Here is a 19109-nt window from a genome sequence, read left to right as displayed (position 1 = left end):
TGAGACGGAGTCTTGCTCTGTCGCCCAGGCTGGAGTGCAGTGGCGCAATCTCAGCTCACTGCAACCTCCGCCTCCCGGGTTCAAGCTGTTCTCCTGCCTCAGCCTTCTGAGTAGCTGAGACTACAGGCATGTGCCACCATACCCAGCTAATTTTTGTTTGTTTGTTTGTTTATTTATTTATTTTAGTAGAGACGGGGTTTCACCATGTTGACCAGGATGGTGTCAATCTCCTGACCTCATGATCCACCCACCTCGGCCTCCCAAAGTGTGGGGATTACAGGCATGAGCCACCTCGCCTGGCCAACAAATGTGTGTGTTGACTGATTCATGAGCGTGGTGACCTCAGACACTCTGAATTTCATTAAGTGTTGTCAGCAGTAAGGAGGGAATATGCTCCTCTCTACCTTGAGATCAGGTGGGTAAAGCATAGTAAGAACTTGATAAAGAGCATTCCCTCTCTGGCCTGGTACCAGCTCTAGATCCTCCTCAAAGCCCAGCACAGGGCTGAGCACAGATCTGCTTGATGATGGCATTTTATAACATTACAATTCTAATATTCAATTAACTTAACTGAATTCTGTTATAACACTTACCAGTCGCTTGCACCAGACACTGTTCAGCACTTAACTTACATTATTTCATTTAATCCTGACAAGCCCATGAGATAAGTCCTCTAATTATCAACTCCCTTTTGTGAATAAGGAAACTCAGGTTCTTCAGAAAGACAATAACTGGCCAAAGTCCAAGTCAAGCAGGGGATGGCACTGGAAAGTGAATCCAGGCCCTGCTCATCTCTCCCTCTGTCACTCAACTCCACCACCAAGTGCTGTCCAGTAGGCTGGGGATACACAGGCTTGCTCCTGAGGAGCTTGGAGCTCAGTGGACTCAGAGACACAAACTGTGTGACGCTTGGCAAGTCACTTTGCCTCTCTGGGACTTGGTTTCTGCCTCTGTAAAATGGGGACTACAATGATAAATGCTCTCACAGAATTAAACGAGGTGATGTAGGTGAAAGCCTCGTCCACCATATAGGCTCCTGTATGGAATGGCATTACAGTGACTATCCCGGGAGGATGGAGGGGTCACTCAGAAGCAGAACAGGAAGCTCAGGATGAAAGTCTACATGGTGCCAGGCACAGTAGCTCATGCCTATAATCCCATTTTGGGAGGCAGAGGCCAGAGGATTGCTTGAGGCCAGGAGTTTGAGACCAGCCCGGGCAAGAGAGTGAGACCTTGTCTCCACAAAATTCTTTTGAAAATTAGCCAGGCGGCCGGGCGCGGTGGCTCAAGCCTGTAATCCCAGCACTTTGGGAGGCCGAGACAGGCGGATCACGAGGTCAGGAGATCGAGACCATCCTGGCTAACACGGTGAAACCCCGTCTCTACTAAAAATACAAAAAAACTAGCCGGGCGAGGTGGCGGGCGCCTGTAGTCCCAGCTACTCGGGAGGCTGAGGCAGGAGAATGGCGTAAACCCGGGAGGCGGAGCTTGCAGTGAGCTGAGATCCGGCCACTGCACTCCAGCCCGGGCGACAGAGCAAGACTCCGTCTCAAAAAAAAAAAAAAAAAAAAAAGAAAATTAGCCAGGCATAGTGGTACATGGCTATAGTCATAACTACTCAGGAGGCTGAGGTGGAAGATTGCTTGAGCCCAGGAGTTCAAGGCTGCAGTGAGCCATAATCGTGCCACTGCACTCCAGCCTGGGTGACAGAGGGAGACCCCGACTCAAAAAAAAAAAAAAAAAAAACCCCACAAAAAAACCACAGAGGAGGGTAGTGGTTAATTATTAAGCAAACTTGGACTCCTTCCCCAAGTGAATGCCACCACCCAGGAGGACAGAGAGGCCCCGGGCAGCACTCTGGTTGCAAGCCTTGAGTTGAATCTTTCGGGAGGCCCACCTTTGCTCTTACTTCTGCTTATCTTTACAGACCAAGGAAAGGGAAGGTCAGGCCCTCAGATCAGAGCCCTGCTCCAGATGACTCAGTGAGGAACTCATGGAAGGATTCCCAACCTGCCCTGGCAGGCCAGGAAGCTCCAGACCACAGGCTGAGTGGGACTGGCTCCTGCCTAACCCTCATGGTCATGAGTAAGTTGGAAGAGCATGTGAGGGAAGCCAGATCTTCAACCCAAAGCTGCATTGCTCCCTTACCATTATGCTAAATGCCTGAGGTGAAATCTTACAGGGTAATTTACACTTGAATTGTGAGAGCCACCATGTTCCACAGAGACCTTTGTGACAGACACTGTGCTGGGTGCTTTACTCACAACATCTCCCTTAATCCTAATAATACTCCCGCTCCCAATGCCACTGCCACACCCAGCTAATTTTTTTGTATTTTTAGTAGAGAGATGGTTTTGCTATGTTGCCCAGGCTGGTCTTGAACTCCTGGACTGAAGTGATCTGCCCACCTCGGCCTCCCAGAGTACTGGGATTACAGGCGTGAGCTGCAGTGCCGGCCTAGGTTCTCCTTTTTTGTGAAGCCAAGACAGATGAAAGGGAAAGCAGCAGCATTCTCCAAAAGTGGCTGGCCAGGGAAGATCGCTTCTGGACTCAGTGTCCAAGGCCCAAAGCACTGAGGAGGGACAGGAGTTCTCCAAACTTATGCTCCTTCACTGGGCCACTCACGATCCAGCTGCTCCTGCCTTCTCTTGGGGTACATATGAGGAGCTGTGTGTGGAGTCCTGGGACAGGAATTGTGTCATCATTATGACAACTTAGCAACAAAAACAACCTGAGAAGCCTGGTAGGAGAAGTGTAGACACTTGGGGCTGGGCTGAAGTCCTAAGCTGGGACAGGAAGGGAAGGAGGAGAGACCACACAGTGGTCACCAACTTTGGTAAGATGGGAAATTGGGAAGGAGGAGTGCTAGGTGCCAGGCCCAGTTCCATCACTTGTTCACCTATGGTTTCCTTATCAGGAAATAGGGTAAAATAATAGCCTACCAATTTCCCATTGCTCCCATAAGGGTCACTGAGAGGCAGTGGAAATGAAAGCACTTTGCAGACTAAAGAGCTAGATAAATCAAAGCATCCCTTGATTTGATTACATCCCCAGAGACCTGAGGGACACCAATCCTGCACACAAAGAGAAGTCCAGCCTGGTATGGTAGTTCATGCCTCTAATCCCAGCACTTTGGGAGGCAGAGGCAGGAAGATCACTTGAAGCCAGGAGTTCAAGACCAACCCGGGCAAAAAAGTAAGACCCTGTTTCAATCAATCAATAAGAGAGGTCCTCTCACAAGAGGAACAGAGCATGCTAGGAGCACTGGCTTCTGTGGCATGTGCCATGGTGACCCCGCTGAACTTGCGTGGTACTACATACAGAACTTCTCAAAGCACTATTTTTTTTTTTTTTTTGAGATAGGGTCTCTGTTGCCCAGGCTGGAGTGCAGTGGTGCAATGGCTCACTGCAGCCTTGATTTCCCAGGTTCAAGTGATTCTCCTACCTCAGTCTCCTAAGTAGCTGGGACAACAGGTGCACACCACTATGCCCAGTTAATTTTTAAATTATGGGATGTAGAGATGGGGTCTCCCTATGTTACTCAGGCTTCAAAGTACTTTTCATATACACCACGGTCAGTTTCAGGATGTCAGATGTAGCTGTCTTCAAAACCATCCCACCAAAACTGCCTTAGTTGGCTGGCATAGTGGCTCATGCCTATAATGTAAGCACTTTGGGAGGCTGAAGAGGGAGGATCGCTTGTGCCCAGGAGTTTGAAACCAGCCTGGGCAACATAGTGAGATTCTGTCTCTACAAAAAGTAAGAAAAATTAGCCAGGCATGGTGGCTTGAACTTGTAATCCCAGCTACTCAGGAGACTGAGGTGGGAAGATCGCTTGTGCCTGGGAGGTTGAGACTGCAGTGAGCTGTGATTGCACCACTGCATTCCAGCCTGGGTGACAGAGTCAGACCCTGTCTCTTAAAAACAAACACACACACACACACCTACAAACTGCGTTATTTTTATGTGGGGGAAACTGAGGTTAAAAAAGTTAAGCAACTTTTGCTGGGCATGGTGGCTCATGCCTGTAATCCCAGCACTTTGGGAAGCCGAGGTGGGTGGATCACCTGAGGTCAGGAGTTTGAGACCAGCCTGGCCAACATGGCAAAACCCCGGTCTCTACTAAAATGCAAAAATTAGCCAGGGATGGTGGCGGGCACCTAAAATCCCAGCTACTCGGGAGGCTGAGGCATGAGAATCACTTGAACCCGGGAGGCGGAGGTTGCAGTGAGCCAAGATCAATTGTGCCATTTCACTCCAGCCTGGGCAAAAGAGCGAAACTCCATCTCAAACAAAACAAAACAAAAAAAAAAACAAGATTAAGCAACTTTCTCAAGGTCACACAGCTAGTTAGTGGCTCAGTAAGGCACAGGGCTAAGGTCTCCAGATCTCTGTTCAGCAGTGTTTGTTTACACTATGTTCCCAATCCAATTATTTAATTTGATCCTCACAATCCTTTGTATACAACCACACCTGGTAACTTCTTTCTCTTTTTGAAATTTTTTTTAGAAATGGGGTCTCACTCTGCCATCCAGGCTGGAGTGCAGTGGCACAATCATAGCTCACTGCAGCCTCAAACTCCCAGGCTCAGGCTCAGCCTCCGTAGTAGCTGGTACTACCGGCACGCACCCAGCTAATTTATTTTTTAGAGACGGGGTCTCACTATGTTGCCCAAGCTGGTTGAAACTACTTGTTTAATGTCTGATTTCCCTGTGAGGGCAGGATCAGGTCTATATCCTGAGCCTAACACAAGGCTGCACATATATTAAGTGCTGGGTGAAAAAAACTGAAAGCATTAGCCCCATGGTTGGGTGAGGGATGTGCCTAAGTCACATATTACAAAGGTCAGTGGTGGAGCCATCACTGACACTCTGACCCCTGTGCCTGGTTCAGAGCCCTTTCTCAGGGCTCTAGCCTAAAATCCACATTTCCAGCCAGAATCTCGCATCTCTGAGATGCCCCTGGTGGTGCCCCTTTAAGTGCTGAGGAGTTTGCCTTCTCATAGGTTTTGTCCCAGCCAAGGCACCACCTCTAAGAACAGAATAAAGGTGCGAGGTGAGGTCAAACAAGCCTCCAGTTGCCATCTGCCTCCCCTTGATCAGTGTATGCTGTGTCCAAAGGCCCAAACCCTCCCCAGTTGCCATACCACCCTAAGGTAGGTTTTCCATGACCTCAGGTCCCACTCCTCTCTTCTGGTTCTCCTTGCATCCTTCCTTGCCATCCAACATGTCTGCCAGGCAGAGACAAGGAAGCTCAACACTGCTTAACCTATTCCTTCCCCAACCAGGTCAGCCGACCCACTCTCCTGCTGGAAGGAGATAAAGAACCCCTTGATGTGCCCTGGGCAAGCCAGCCATACCAGGCACCTTGGGGAGCCCAGAGCTGTGACAAAGCACAGTCACTAACAGCCCACTGCCCACTTCAGAGGAAGGCCACAACTGGCCTTGCTTCCTTGTAGCCAGAGGGCTCTAGAATGGACTCTGTAAGAGGCCGAAGCCACTTCAGCTAGTCCAGAGTCTTCCTGCTTCTCCATCAGCCCACATGGCAGTCATGAACCAAGCCCTAATGATTTGCCAGGCTCTTTATCCTCACTGCTCCAGACCTCTTCAAGGTCTCAACCTTTTAGGCCATCCTTGATTCTCCCAACAGGTCTCACTGCCTGCAGTCCAGCTCCTCTTTAGATCATCTTCCATGCCAGACCTGAACTAACTTTTATGCAGTTAGTTCAGGTCTGGCATGGAAGATGATCTAGAGGAGGCCTCTGCCTGACATTCAAGGCTAGACTCGGACCGCCCAACCCATTTCCTTAACCTACCCTTGCTTCGTATCATCCTACTGCCTCCCGTTCTTCTTGTCGTCTCTGCCCTTGGCTCAAACAACTGCTTTTGGGAGGGACTTTGCACATGGGTCCCCTCTCATCCAAAGGACAGCCCTGCCTTGCCTCTTCTGAAACCTGGATCAAATGCTACTACTTTCTAGGCTCCTGTAGGTGGGGCTGGCTGCTTTGTCCTCTATACTCCCAGGGGAACTGCATGCCTCGATGACAGCCTTCATCATTCAACACTGGAAAGATTTGTCTGTGGTTCTATTTTTCAGCAAGTCTGTGAGTGCCTTGAGGGCAATAAAACATAGACATCTTGTTCAGTTCTGTATCTCTTGCCCAAATCACAGGATCTGACAGAGTAGATGCTCAATAAATGTGTGGTAAATAAGCTTACTGCTAAGATGGATAAGCTGGCAAAAGTAAGCCTTGGTTTGCTCTCCCAGGCTGCTGGGTCTGCTGAGTCTTTCTCTACCTGAGGAGGCATTGAGTGCTAAGCTATGGCAGCCTCTGAAGACCTGGACAGGGCACAGAATGCAGTAGGGTAGGGTAGGAGGAGGAGAGATGGGAAAGGGAAGGATGAGACAGAGAAAGCCAAAGTTGGCATGAAATCCTAGGTGGGGGCTTCTAAGCAGGTTAAGTATCAGGAGCATTGACTTGCCAGTGGGGTGGCCAGTACAGTTTTCTCCCTGCCAGAGAGGGTCTCTGGGCCCAGGATTGCGGCAATAGATTTACCAGGGGCAGACTAATCAGTTAGAGGAGGCCTCTTACCCCTCAAGTGTACTGTCTGCGGGATAAAGTGATCAGCTAGGATAATGGATGGATGATGGCAGGGCTCTGCTCTGGTTGGCAATGCATCCTGAGCCTGGAGGCTCAATTACCTTGACTGAGGAGGAGAGAGGGGAAGAGAATGTGCAGTGCTATGCAGCTACAGGAGCACTGGGTGAGAGTCGGAGGACCTGGGATTCCTCTTTGATCTGGCTCCACAGTTCACTGACAGCAAGAGTTCTCCAACCTTCAGATTCCTCACCGGTACAAGCAACATAATCCCTGCCTCATCTACAAAGTAACACTTCTTCCAAAAGGCACAGACTAGATATCAAAGTCAAATGGCCATTATGCAGTATGTTGGGGTCAGACCAATGCAATCCGGACTCTGGCCTATGGGAGAACTAGGCCAGGCCTGATCTGGCCATGCTTCCAGGATCTCTCCCAAGGATTTTCCTCCCTGTGCGTTTCTCCTGCTTGATGGCCATGACCTTTCATTGTACTGAGACCTGCTTTGCCCTCCAGACTGGGAGGGGGAGGCAGCTAGATTCCTGCTAACTTCTGCCCTGGGTGTGGGGGCCTTAGGGACTGGTAAGCACCTGGCACCCTGCCCACTGCCACCTTAGCAAGGCGTAGTCACTACTGGATTCAGTGTCAAGAAACAGGTTCTAGTCCCAGTTCTGCCATTTACCAGCTGGCAAACCTTAGGCACCTTCTCCTCGGTCTTCAGTATGCTCATTCACAGAATGGGGATAACCACCCCTCTCAGGGGAAGTGAGGATTCACCATGGGTTAGGGTTCATTCCTGCCCACAGGGGCTGGGCCTCACTGACACTCATCATTATAGCCAAAGATGGAAGTAGAAAATGAAAAGATAGAACCACAAGCCGCTCCAGTCTTTAAGAGGGAGAAGAACTGAGCACCTACCCTGTGCCAGACTTTTTCAAACATTAGTTCATTTAAACCTCAAAATGATCCTCCAAAGTCAGTGTTATCATAACCATTTTGCAGGTAAGAAACTGAGGCTCAGAGAAGTGAAGCAACATGTCCAAGATCACACAGCCAGCCAGACTCTGGAGCTTGTGTGAGGAGGGAGCATACAGCACCTTCTCTCGCCCACCTCGATATAAACAGATCGAGTGGCTAGGCCAGAGCCAGGACTCACTGCCCCTCGGGAGGTCCTGTTTCAGGCCCAGATGCTGGTAGGACAAAACATCAAGTAGGTGCTACCGTCTTATCTCTTTCCCACAGCTTAGAGTTTCCCAGTAGGCGGACACACAGGCACCTTCCCAGGGTAGCAGCTGGTGTGCCGGCTCCCTCCTTTACCAAGTCAGGTCTTGTCTGAGGCCCTAACACTCACAGCGCCACCAAACCGGATTTTCCTTTGAGGCTAAGAAGGGAAAAATGAGAGAAAATGGGAGGCCTGCAGTCTAGAGTCACAGCCCAGGGCCCCATATATATAAATGCCTCCTTCCAGATGGGCCACCCAGGGACCACCTCATTGCCAGCTCCATGTTCTCCTGGGATCTGTAACAGCTCAAGAAAAGTAGATGCTCTGAGTTTACAAACTAGAGAATAAGGCAAGGAGTCAGGATCTGGCCTGCCAGGAGGGCCCTGACCCCACTCCAATAAAAACCGGCACACAATAAACTATGAGGATGCCAATTAAGCCAGTTCTATGATTTCCAAAGTTGGCTAGTAATGAAAGGCCCAGGGAATGGTAACTGAAGAAGGCAATACTGCTGTTCCAGATGTTTCTCCCTGGGTCCAGCTCAGATCCCTTGCTCCCATAAGAGGAAGCCAACACCCATGGGATCCCAGAGAGCATAGCTCCTCACCTCATCTGGCCTGCAGATTGAGTGGACTGAGGCTGGGTGAGAAGCTCTCAGCCTCAGGAGGCCAGACCTGACAATCATAAAGGAAAACGAGAAGGTCAGGGACCACCTCTCTCAGGTCACCTCCCTCGGGCCAGCAGACCTGGTATACAACTTGTATCCTTCTTTCCCTTCCTGACCACTTCCTCTATGCTACAGAAGGGCCACCAAACAAGTCTGTTCTTCCTACCCCAAAGTGACAGGAGGGATATCATCACTCCTCCCACCCTTTCCTGCTGAAAATATGTCTTTTGCCTCATCTGGTCCCTCCTGGACTTCCTTTTTTTGAGACAGGGTCTCATTCTCTCACCTACACTGGAGCGTAGCAGCATGATCTCAATTCACTGCAACCTCCACCTCCCAGGCTCAAGCGATTCTCCTGTCTCAGCCTCCTGAGCAGCTGGGATTATGGGTGTGCACCACTACCGCCTGGCTAATTTTTGTATTTTTAGTAGAAATGGGGTTTCGCCATGTTGGCCAGGTTGGTCTCAAACTCCTGACCTCAAATGATCTGCCCGCCCCGGCCTCCCTAAGTGCTAGGATTACGGCCGTGAACCCCTGCACTTGGCCCTTCCTGGGCTTCAATGACCAACTCGGTCTCCAGCCAAGCCAGAAGAACTAATGCTGTGGGCACTCTGCTCTATGCCTATGCCACCCACAGGATCATTTACTGGCTAGCTGCTTTCTTGCCTGTGGCTACTACTCAAAAGCAGACAAGGACCATCTCAGTCTCACTAAAGGTTCCCTGCAGAGTAGGCTCAAAAGACAGATAAGGTGAAGAAATGGAAAGGCCTAGGACTGGGAATCAGGAATTCCAGGTTTCTCACAGGCCTCCAGTTTATCTGTATGCTGATGGCCATCTCTAAGGCTCTAAGGTCACTTTCAGCATTTTTTTTTTTAGGCAAGGTCTCCCAGGCTGGAGTATAGGCATGATTTCAGCTCACTGCAACCTCCATCTCTTGGGCTCAAGCAGTCCTCCTACCTCAGCCTCCCGAGTGGCTAGGACTATAGGTGTATGCCACAAAACCCAGCTAATTTTTGTATTTTTTGTGGAGATAGGGTTTCACCATGTTGGCCAGGCTGGTCTTGAACTCCAGGCGGACTCAAGCAATCTGCCCGCCTCAGCCTCCCAAAGTGCTGGAATTACAGGCATGAGGCACAGCGCCCAGCTTTTTTTTTTTGAGACAGAGTCATGTTCTGTCTCAAAAAAGAGCTGGGTGGAACACAGTGGCGCAATCTTGGCTTACTGTAACCTCTGCCTCTACTGCAACCTCCGCCTCCTGGGCTCAAGAGATCCTCCCACCTCAGCCTCCCGAGTAGCTGGGATTACAGGTGCCCACCACAATGCCCACCTAATTTTTTGTACTTTCTTGTAGAGACGGAGTTTCACCATGTTGCCCAGGCTGGTCTCGAATTCCTGAGCTCAAGCGATTCACCTGCCTCAGCCTCCCAAAGTGCTGGGATTATAGGTGTGAGCCACCATGCCCCACCACTTTCAGCTTCCTAACTTGAAATGTCTCCCAGTAAATAAGTATTAATTACTCCACCGCAGACTAAGGAGAAAAAGGTGAATGAGCCTCTTCCTAGTCCTGAAGCTAATCAGTCTAATGAACTGGTAATGACAACATACTCTTACCTTCTGGGCCACTTCTATTAGCCTCATATACTGCTGAGAGAGTCGAAAGTGCTGAGCTAAGCCAGGGAAGGTAAGAGCAGGCAGGTGACTGCTAAGACACTTCTGTTCTACCTGTCTGACACCTGATATCCTGCAGGGACCAAAGGCCATATTTATGGATGGTGAAGGCAGTGGAAACTGTACTGAACTGGGAGTCAGAAACCCTAAATCCAAGTCCTAGTTCTGCATTAATATGCTATGATCTTAAGTTATTCTTCTCTCTGAAGAGAGAGAAAAGGTCTGAGCTGGTCAATCTATTAAGATCCCTTGCAGGCCAGGCACAGTGGCTCATGCCGGTAAACCCAGCACTTTGGGAGGCCAAGGCAGGCGGATCGCCTGAGGTCAGGAGTTCGAGACCAGCCTGGCCAACATGGTAAAACTCCATCTCTACTAAAAATATGAAACATTAGCCAGGCGTGGTGATGGGTGCCTGTAATCCCAGCTACTCAGGAGGCTGAGACAGGACAATCACTTGAACCCGGGAAGCAGAGGTTGCAGTGAGTCGAGATTGTGCCATTGCACTCCAGCCTGGGTGACACAGCCAAACTCCATCTCAAAAAAAAAAAAATGTATCCCTTACAGTGCAGTCTATGGTTTTTTGATATACTCATGCCATGTAGCTAATAGTCACCTGAGTAAGGTAGCCTGTGACCTGCTTTCTTACCCCCAGGGCCTGGCAACTTCCACAACCAAAATGTCTTGAGACAACCTTTGGCCCAGGGTAACTGAAATGGACTTTTAATCTGGAGTCAGAGTCCCCACCATCACCACAGTACCCATGAGTGCTAACGTTTCACTTCTCTAGCATAGAACATGGACTCCTAGCCTTCAACCACGAGACTGGGTTTAGGGCAGTCACCCTGAAACTTCCCATAACTTCCCCTCTATGGCCTTGGGCAGGGACTTACTCTTGGCTTTTTTGAAACCACAATATAAACTAAGTAGGGAACGTCGAAGCTTTCAGATACCAGAGATTTTGGGTTGACTGACAGGCTCCAGAAAGTGAGAGAGGGAGAGAGAACTGGACCTGGGATCCCAACTCAGTCCCAGCCCTACAGACAGCAGCAATGTAGAGGGTGTCTGCAGAGCCACATCCCAGGTTTGTGGTTGTGGGGTAAGAAAGACAGATGTCTGGCTGCCTGGTTGGGGACTACAGCCAAAGGGAGGTGCTTACACTGGGGCCTCACTCTGCCCATAAATAGCAGAGATATGCCCTCATTTTTCTCTTCATTTCTCAGACCCTTAGAAGGAAAGAAAGAAAACTAACATTTTCTGGGCCACCACTTGTGCCAAGTGCTGTGCTAAGCACCTTCACATATCTGATCTCATTTAACCCCCAGAGTAATGTTGGGAAGTGGGTGTTACTGTTGCCCTTTACAGTCAGTAAACAAGCTCAGGGATTCAGGATCTTGCCCAAGGTCACAAAGCTAGCAAGTGTAATTCCTTTTCCTAATATATCTCATTGCTCTGCACCCCAAGATGTGGTTGATTGCCTGATAAGCATGTAGTAGAAATTCTCGTGCCCTAGCATTCTCCCACGAATCTGAGCTCTTCCTTCCAAGGTCCCATAAATGCAACTGGGAACTCCTTTCCCAGATCTCAAGACCACACTCCTTCCTGGGCCCTAATCCCAGGTGACTGCTCTTCAATTCAAAACACTCCAGGTCCCCACTAAGTTCTCACAAGTGAATCCCTGGGGAACTGCGACAAAGCATCAGTCACGGGGAGGGTTCAGAATGAGGGGTGCTCTCTCTGAGTCCTGGACTAAGCTTAGCCTGCTGTGAACCAGTAGGGAGGTATTGGAGGAGACAGATCCAGTGGGTGAGAGGGAACTCCCCTTAGGGGAGGGGCCTGGATTTCTCCAAGGAAGAAGGAGGCCTGGTGAATAAGAGGCTTTAGGGCTGGAGAAAATCCCGGAAGTGACAGGGGTTCTTAGACAGTCAAAGGGCTTCCATAAGTCATGAGAGAGTCTCGGGTGACCTTGGACAATCTCAATTGGTCAGAGACGGGGAGAAAGGATATTCTCTGGAGTAGGGTCATGGCAGTGCCTCAGGAGCTCCGACTGGTGATTGGGATGGAAAGCACACATCAGGAGGGAGCCTTGTCAGTTCTGTGCACAACACTGGTCTCACATGACAGGACAGCTGGGATGGGAGTGGGGTATGGAGTCCATCTTTCCTAAGGGGACCACCAGCCTGTACACATGATCTCTGAGGCCTGGGCTCAGGGGACTCTGTGGGGCAACGTGCGGCCCAGCTTGGAGGCAAGGTGCTAGCCCACTGCCCCACATTTCTCTGTCTGCTAGCTGGGTGTCTGGGTGCTCTCGGGATAGGACATCGGGGGATGCTATACGAGCAGGGACCCTGCTGTCTCCCTGCCTGCCCCTGTCCCATGCCCAAGATCTGCCTTTGGGAGAAGGCGTATGTTCCCAGGACACACAAAGAGCCCATCTACTGGCTCCTGGGGCTGCTGGAGCTGATGGTCTGTCCTAGTGGTGGTGCTCCCTGTCGCCCTGTAGGTGCTGGGAAGGGGGAGTACCTGCCCACCTGTTGCCGATGCCAGTGGAGGAAGCTGTGTATGAGCGGGTAGGGGGCCATTTTCTGACCCTTCCATGAGGAGAAGGGACTGTCTGTCCCAGGATGGGGCTGAGGGGAGGGAGGCGACCAATGTCAGTCCATCCAGAGGTATGTGTGCCTCGAGGAAAGGGTCAGTCCTGGGAAGGGGTGGGGGCAGGGCAGTCAGTCCTGAAGTCGGTCTGAGGTCTCTTGGTGTGGGGGCAGTGTGGGGGGCGGGGAGACAAAGGCATCTGTGGATTTGTGGTAGGGGGAGGGATGGAGAATATGTGTCTATGGAGGGGGGCGCCAGCCATCTGGGAGCCTGTCGGGGTGGCAGAGACAATCCTCCCTAAGGCCTTGGAGGCAGGGGTGGGTTTGGGGCAGTGTCTGTCATTCTGTTCCACTGTTGGGAGGAGGGCACAGTCGGTCCTTCCTGGGGGCGGGTCAGTCTGGAGGGTGGAGGTGGCAGGTGGAGGTGTGGACCCGTCCGCCCTCTGGGTCGGAAGTAGGACTGCGAAGGGGGCGGGTCTGGGAAGGCAGGGGTGGTGGGGGTGGGGCAGGAGAGGGAAGGGGGATTAGTGGTCCCTGCTTGGGAGGGGGACGTGTCGGCAAGTCCCGAGGCCGCCTCCGTCTGTGTCGAGGCCCCCCGCGTGGGTACCGCGCTCAGTCCCGACCCCCAGCGCTACTCACGCGCCTTCGGCGCCCTGTGAGCCCACGATGAAGCCGAACTTGTCGATGCGGCGCTCGGCGAAGCCGTTGGCCTCCGAGTCGGATCCGAGAGAGCTGAGTTCGTCGGTGGTTGCGGCGTCGGGGCCCTGGGCCAGGCTCTCCCGGGTTCCCGACAGGCTTTCCCCGGCCGCGGGCGCGCGCGGCCCATTCTCTCCGTTGCTCTTCGCCATCCCGGCCGCGCCCGCCGCCTGAGCCCCAGCGGCCACCTCAGCCGCCCGGCTGCCGCCGACGCCCCGCCCACGCGCGGCGCCTATTGGCCGCCGCAAGGGAGGGGGCGGGGCTCCAGTCCCACCCGGGAGCTCTCCCCCCACGCCCAATGGGCGCCGCGGACCCCGAGCCCCGCCCACCTTTCCCTGGCGGGCCCCAGCAAGCCCGACGTGAGGAGGCGGGGCAGCCGTCAGCGCAGCCCTCCCCGCCCTCCTCCGGGCTGCCAATCACAAGAACTCACCTGGACGAGCTCGGGCCTTTCCGGGTTAGCCCTAAGGGGGGCCTGTCACCTACTGCAGAGCGCGAGCCAGAGGCCCAGGGCTTCCTCCATGGATTCCTCATCTGCCTCCTGAGCCCCGCTCCTTGCGAGACCTCAAGGACGTGGTAGGGATGTTTCCCCCATTCATATATGAGGAACTCTGAGGAGGCCCAAGTGAGTTCAGGGACACAGAGCGGCTTAAAGGCCCAGCCTGAGCGGGAAGTTTGGCAGTCCCATCGCACTCACTGCTTCTGGGGTTTTAAATTATCTCGTGAGACCTAATTATTAATATTCACCAGCGTTTACTGAGCCACGCACGCCCAAAGCTCTACCTACGTTCTCCTGCAGTCTTTTCCCCAGCAGTTTTATGGAACATAAACGTACCATAAATTCACGTTTAAAGTGTACACGATTTTTAGCATATTTACAGTTGTGCAGCCATCACAACACTCTAATTTTAGAACATTTTCATCACCCCTAAAAGAAACCCCTACCAATTAGCAGTCACTCCGCATCCTGGCTTCCCCAGTCCCTGGCAACCACTAATCTGCTTTCTGTTTCTATAGATCTGCCTTTTCTGGATATTTCATATAAATGGAATTATACAATATATGGCCTTTTATGTCTGGATTCTTTCTCTTGAACATTTTCAAGGTTCATCCACATTGTAGCATGTATCAGAGCTTCTGGATTCACATCTGCCCCAGGTATGTCTGGCTCCACCCCTCCCTTTCCTGCGATAGGCCCACACCGCCATGAAAGACCCATACTGCCCCTCCTGGGAGCTGGGACTAGACCAGATTTTGTTTTTCCATTCATCAATGATGGTCATTCGTGTGTTTTCAGTTTTCAGCCATTATGAATAATGCTGCTCTGACCATTCAGGTACAAGCTTTTGTGTGGGGGCCTATGTTTTCATTTTTCTTGGATAGATAAGGAAGAGTGAAATTACTGGGTCATATGGCAACTGTTTAACCTTTTGAGGAAGTGGCAAACTTTTCCAAATTGGTTGCAACATGTCTTGTAATCTCTTAGCAATGAGATATACACCATTATTAGTCCCATTTTACAGTTAAGGAGACTGAGGTAAAGTCAGGTAAAGTCAGTTGCCTAAGGTCCCAGAATTGGCTGTGACTAGAGCCAGGGTTCGAACTTAGTTCTTTTTTTTTTTTTTTTTGAGATGGAGTCTCTCTCTGTTGCCCAGGCTGGAGTGCAGTGGCATGATCTCGGCTCACTGCAAGCTCCGCCTCCTGGGTTCATGCCATTCTCCTGCCTCAGCCTCCTGAGTAGCTGGGACTAAGGGCGCCCACCACCACACCTGGCTAATTTTTTTGTATTTTTAGTAGGACGGGGTTTCACCTTGTTAGCCAGGATGGTCTCGATCTCCTGACCTTGTGATCCACCTGCCTCGGCCTCCCAAAGTGCTGGGATTACAGGCATGAGCCACTGCACCCGGGCTCGAACTTAGCTCTTACCAACTGTTTATATTTGGAGGGATGGGTCAATTTTATCTGTATGGGCTTAGCCCCTAGCAGCTAACTTCTGACCCTAGAGATTGTCAACTCTTGGATCTATAATGATAGCTCCTTACTTATGTCTAGTGCTTTATGGTTTACAAGTCACAGTCTGTTGTCATCTGACACTCCCTGTAGACCTGTGGGAGAGACAGGCCTAGAGAGGGGAAGGGACTGGAAAACTCAGGCCTGGCTGCAGGGCCTGGGACAGACTGCTCAGGGCCCCAAGGCAAGCCCCAAGAGGGGGTCTTGAGCCTTGAATGATTTCACCTTGATGCCATGTGGCCCGGACATTCTTGATGACATCATTGTACAATCCTCACATTCCATGAGCTTCTGACTTTCCATAAACAAGGCAAGAGCAGACATGGGAGTGGGTACAGACTATTTTGGTCTTAAACCCTCAGTCTGGGAGGATGTTCCTTCTCTTCAGTGACTCCAGACACAGTGGTGGGCTCCTGGTCCCAGCTCCCAGGAGGGGCAGTATGGGTCTTTCCTGGTAGTGTGGGCCTATCCCAGGAAAGGGAGGGGGAGGAGCCAGACATACCTGGGGCAGATGTGAAGCCTCAAGTACAGCAAAGAAAAGTATCCATGACCCTTTGACTTCATAATTCTATCCCTAGGGTCATATCCTAAACATGTCCTTACTCAGCTGTGTGAGGGCACAAATATAGAGACATTCACCCCAGGGATATTTGGGGAGGGGGCAGATTAAGAGACCCTGAGTGTTCATCTTTAGGAGATTGTATAGATGTTACTCCACTGATGCTTCAGCTTCTAATCTTCTTTAATCCAACCACCAGGATTTGAATTTATGCTCTGTGACCTTGAGCAAATTACTTCTCTCTGAGCCCATTTCCTCATCTATAAATTGGAAATTGTGAAAAAATTCTTCCTTGGAAGAGTTGTTCTAAGACTTTAGTGGGACAGTATGCGCTAAACACCTGACACATGGAGAAGCCCAGTAAATAATGGCCAGGAGCTAGGCTCATGCCTGTAATCCCAGCACTTTGAGGCTGAGGCGTGTGGATCTCTTGAGATCAGGAGTTCGAGACCAGCCTGGCCAACATGGTGAAACCCTGACTCTACTAAAAATTCAAAAATTAGCTGGGCGTGGTGGCAGGCGCCTGTAATCACAGCTACTCAGGAAGCTGAGGCAGGAGAATCACTTGAACCTGGGAGGCGGAGGTTGTAGTAAGCTGAGATCATGCCACTGCACTCCAGCCTGGGTGACAGAGCGAGACTCCATCTATCAATAAATAAATAAATAAATGCCAGGAGTGGTGGCATTTGAAGCTTGCAAAAGGAATTGCAAATTCATTATTGTCTTGCGTGTTCCCCATCACAGCCTGTGGCTGCACCGGGGGAGACTACCCAATTTAATCTATGGCATATGGCTTGGGAGACTTCACTTCGTGCCTATGCCCCTCAACAACTGGGTGTTCTTGTGTGAAATCGCGAACTTTTGTATTTTTTTGTAGAGACTAAGTCTCACTATGTGGCCTAGGATGGTCTTGAACTCCTGGGCTCAAGTGATATTCCCACCTTGGCCTCCCAAAGTGTTGGGATTACAGGCGTGAGCCTCCAAGCCTGGCGAAACTCCAGAGTTCTTCATTTAATACACCTATAATGAGCCAGACGTTAGTGCAGGGGTGTCCAACCTTTCGACTTCTCTGGCCACACTGGAAGCAGAATTGTCTTAGGCCATACATAAAATACACTAACAATATAGTTGATGAGTTGAAAAACATTGCAAAAAAAATCTCATAATGTTTTAAGGAAGTTTACAAATTTGTGTTGGGCCACATTCAAAGCTGTCCTGGGCCATAGGTTGGACAAGCTTGCTCTAGTGAATAAGAGATGAAGTCCTAGGCCAGGCGCGGTGGTTCAAGCCTGTAATCCCAGCACTTTGGGAGACCGAGACGGGCGGATCACGAGGTCAGGAGATCGAGACCATCCTGGCTAACACGGTGAAACCCCGTCTCTACTAAAAAAAAAATACAAAAAACTAGCCGGGCGAGGTGGCGGGCGCCTGTAGTCCCAGCTACTCTGGAGGCTGAGGCAGGAGAATGGCGTGAACCCAGGAGGTGGAGCTTGCAGTGACCTGAGATCCGGCCACTACACTCCAGCCTGGGCGACAGGGCGAGACTCCGTCTCAAAAAAAAAAAAAAAGAGAGATGAAGTCCTGGCCCAATAGAGTTTACAGTCCAATGGAGGAGGGACAATATGAATAAGCATAGAACATCTATCAGGCAGTGAGAATAAGAAAATAAAGCCAGGTAAGGCATGGAGAATGCTGGAGTAGGGGTTGGGGAGGTGGTGAGGGCCGAAAATGAGGGAGACCTTCTGCAGGACTGAGAATAGTGTACAAGAAGCATGGCAGCAGATGCTGTTTCCCCTTGAAGGAGAAGCAGGCTGTGTTGTTAGATTGGAGTGAGAAAGCAGGGCGAACAGTGAACCAATGAATGAACGATCAAAAAGCATCCCTGCAGAATCACGTGGCTCACTGGAATACAGAATTTCAGAGTCCTTAGGCAATGCTGTGGAACATCCTGGTGAACGTGCTGTTGTAGACATTCTTTTGAAGATAGAATGTGTTGATATACCAGAGTCTCATCCTGCTGGGGTCATTCCCAACAGCTGGGCTTGAGGAGCTCACACAGGCCCCTCTCCTGGATCCTGGAATGTGCAGTTGGCATGTACTCAGAAAACCTGTGAGCACTGGCCATGAGCAAAAGTCCAGATGCCGTATCTTTTTTGTGCATGTGTGAGACAGGAGTCTTGCTCTGTTGCCCAGGCTGGAGTGCAATGGTGTGATCCTGGCTCACTGCAACCTCTACCTCCTGGGTTCAAGAGATTCTCAGGCCGGGTGCAGTGGCTCACGCCTGTAATCCCAGCACTTTGGGAGGCCGAGACGGGTTAATCACCTGAGGTCGGGAGTTCGAGACCAGCCTGACCAACATGGAGAAACCCCGTCTCTACCAAAAATACAAAATTAGCTGGGCCTGGTGGCACATGCCTATAATCCCAGCTACTAGGGAGGCTGAAGCAGGAGAATTGCTTGAACCTGGGAAGCAGAGGTTGCGGTGAGCCGAGATCGTGCCATTGCACTCCAGCCTGGGCAACAAGAGTGAAACTCTGCCTCAAAAAAAAAAAAAAAAAAAAAAAAAGAGATTCTCCTGCCTCATCCTCCCAAGTAGCTGGGATTACAGGCGCCTGCCACCTGTAATGACAGTATTCTCTGTAATGCTCTATTTTAATTAAAAGAAACTTTTTTAGAGATGAGTTCTCACTATGTTGTCAAGGCTGACTTTGAACTCCCTGGCTCAATCTTCTTAGCCTCCCAAGCAGCTGGAACTATAGGTGGGCCACTGTGCCTGGCAGCAGTTTATTTTGTCCTGCTTCATGGATTGTAGCATCCAAGGGTACCTAGAACTGTTCACTCACATGCTGGGAGCAGTGGCAGGGCATGGTGTCGGGGCACTCACCAGGCGGAGTGTTCTTTTATATAACAGTGCAGAATTGTGTGTGTGTGTGTGTGTGTGTGTGTGTGTGTGTGTGTGTGTGTGTGTGTGTATATATATATATATATATATTTTTTTTTTTTTAGACGGGGTTTCACTCTTGTTGCCTAGACTGGAGTGCAATGGTGCGATCTCGGCTCGCTACAACCTCTGCCTCCTGGGTTGGAGCAATTCTCCTGCCTC

At 50.7% G+C, this 19109-nt stretch overlaps 1 protein-coding gene across 1 annotated transcript in view; it reads right to left on the bottom strand.

Moving 5' to 3' along the window:
- Positions 1–13672, bottom strand: part of TBC1D10A (TBC1 domain family member 10A) — a 35169-nt gene extending 21497 nt beyond the window's left edge. The window contains exon 1 of the mRNA XM_010359574.2: positions 13384–13672. Within this exon, the coding sequence (XP_010357876.1) occupies positions 13384–13592 (209 nt within the window). The 5' untranslated portion in view covers positions 13593–13672. The remainder of the gene's footprint in view (positions 1–13383) is intronic.
- Between the last annotated feature and the right edge of the window lie 5437 nt (positions 13673–19109).

Source organism: Rhinopithecus roxellana, chromosome 13 (assembly GCF_007565055.1).
Source record: "Rhinopithecus roxellana isolate Shanxi Qingling chromosome 13, ASM756505v1, whole genome shotgun sequence".
Taxonomy (NCBI): Eukaryota; Metazoa; Chordata; class Mammalia; order Primates; family Cercopithecidae; genus Rhinopithecus; species Rhinopithecus roxellana.
Note: the sequence above shows the minus strand (reverse complement) of the source record. Positions and strands in the feature narration are given on the sequence as shown.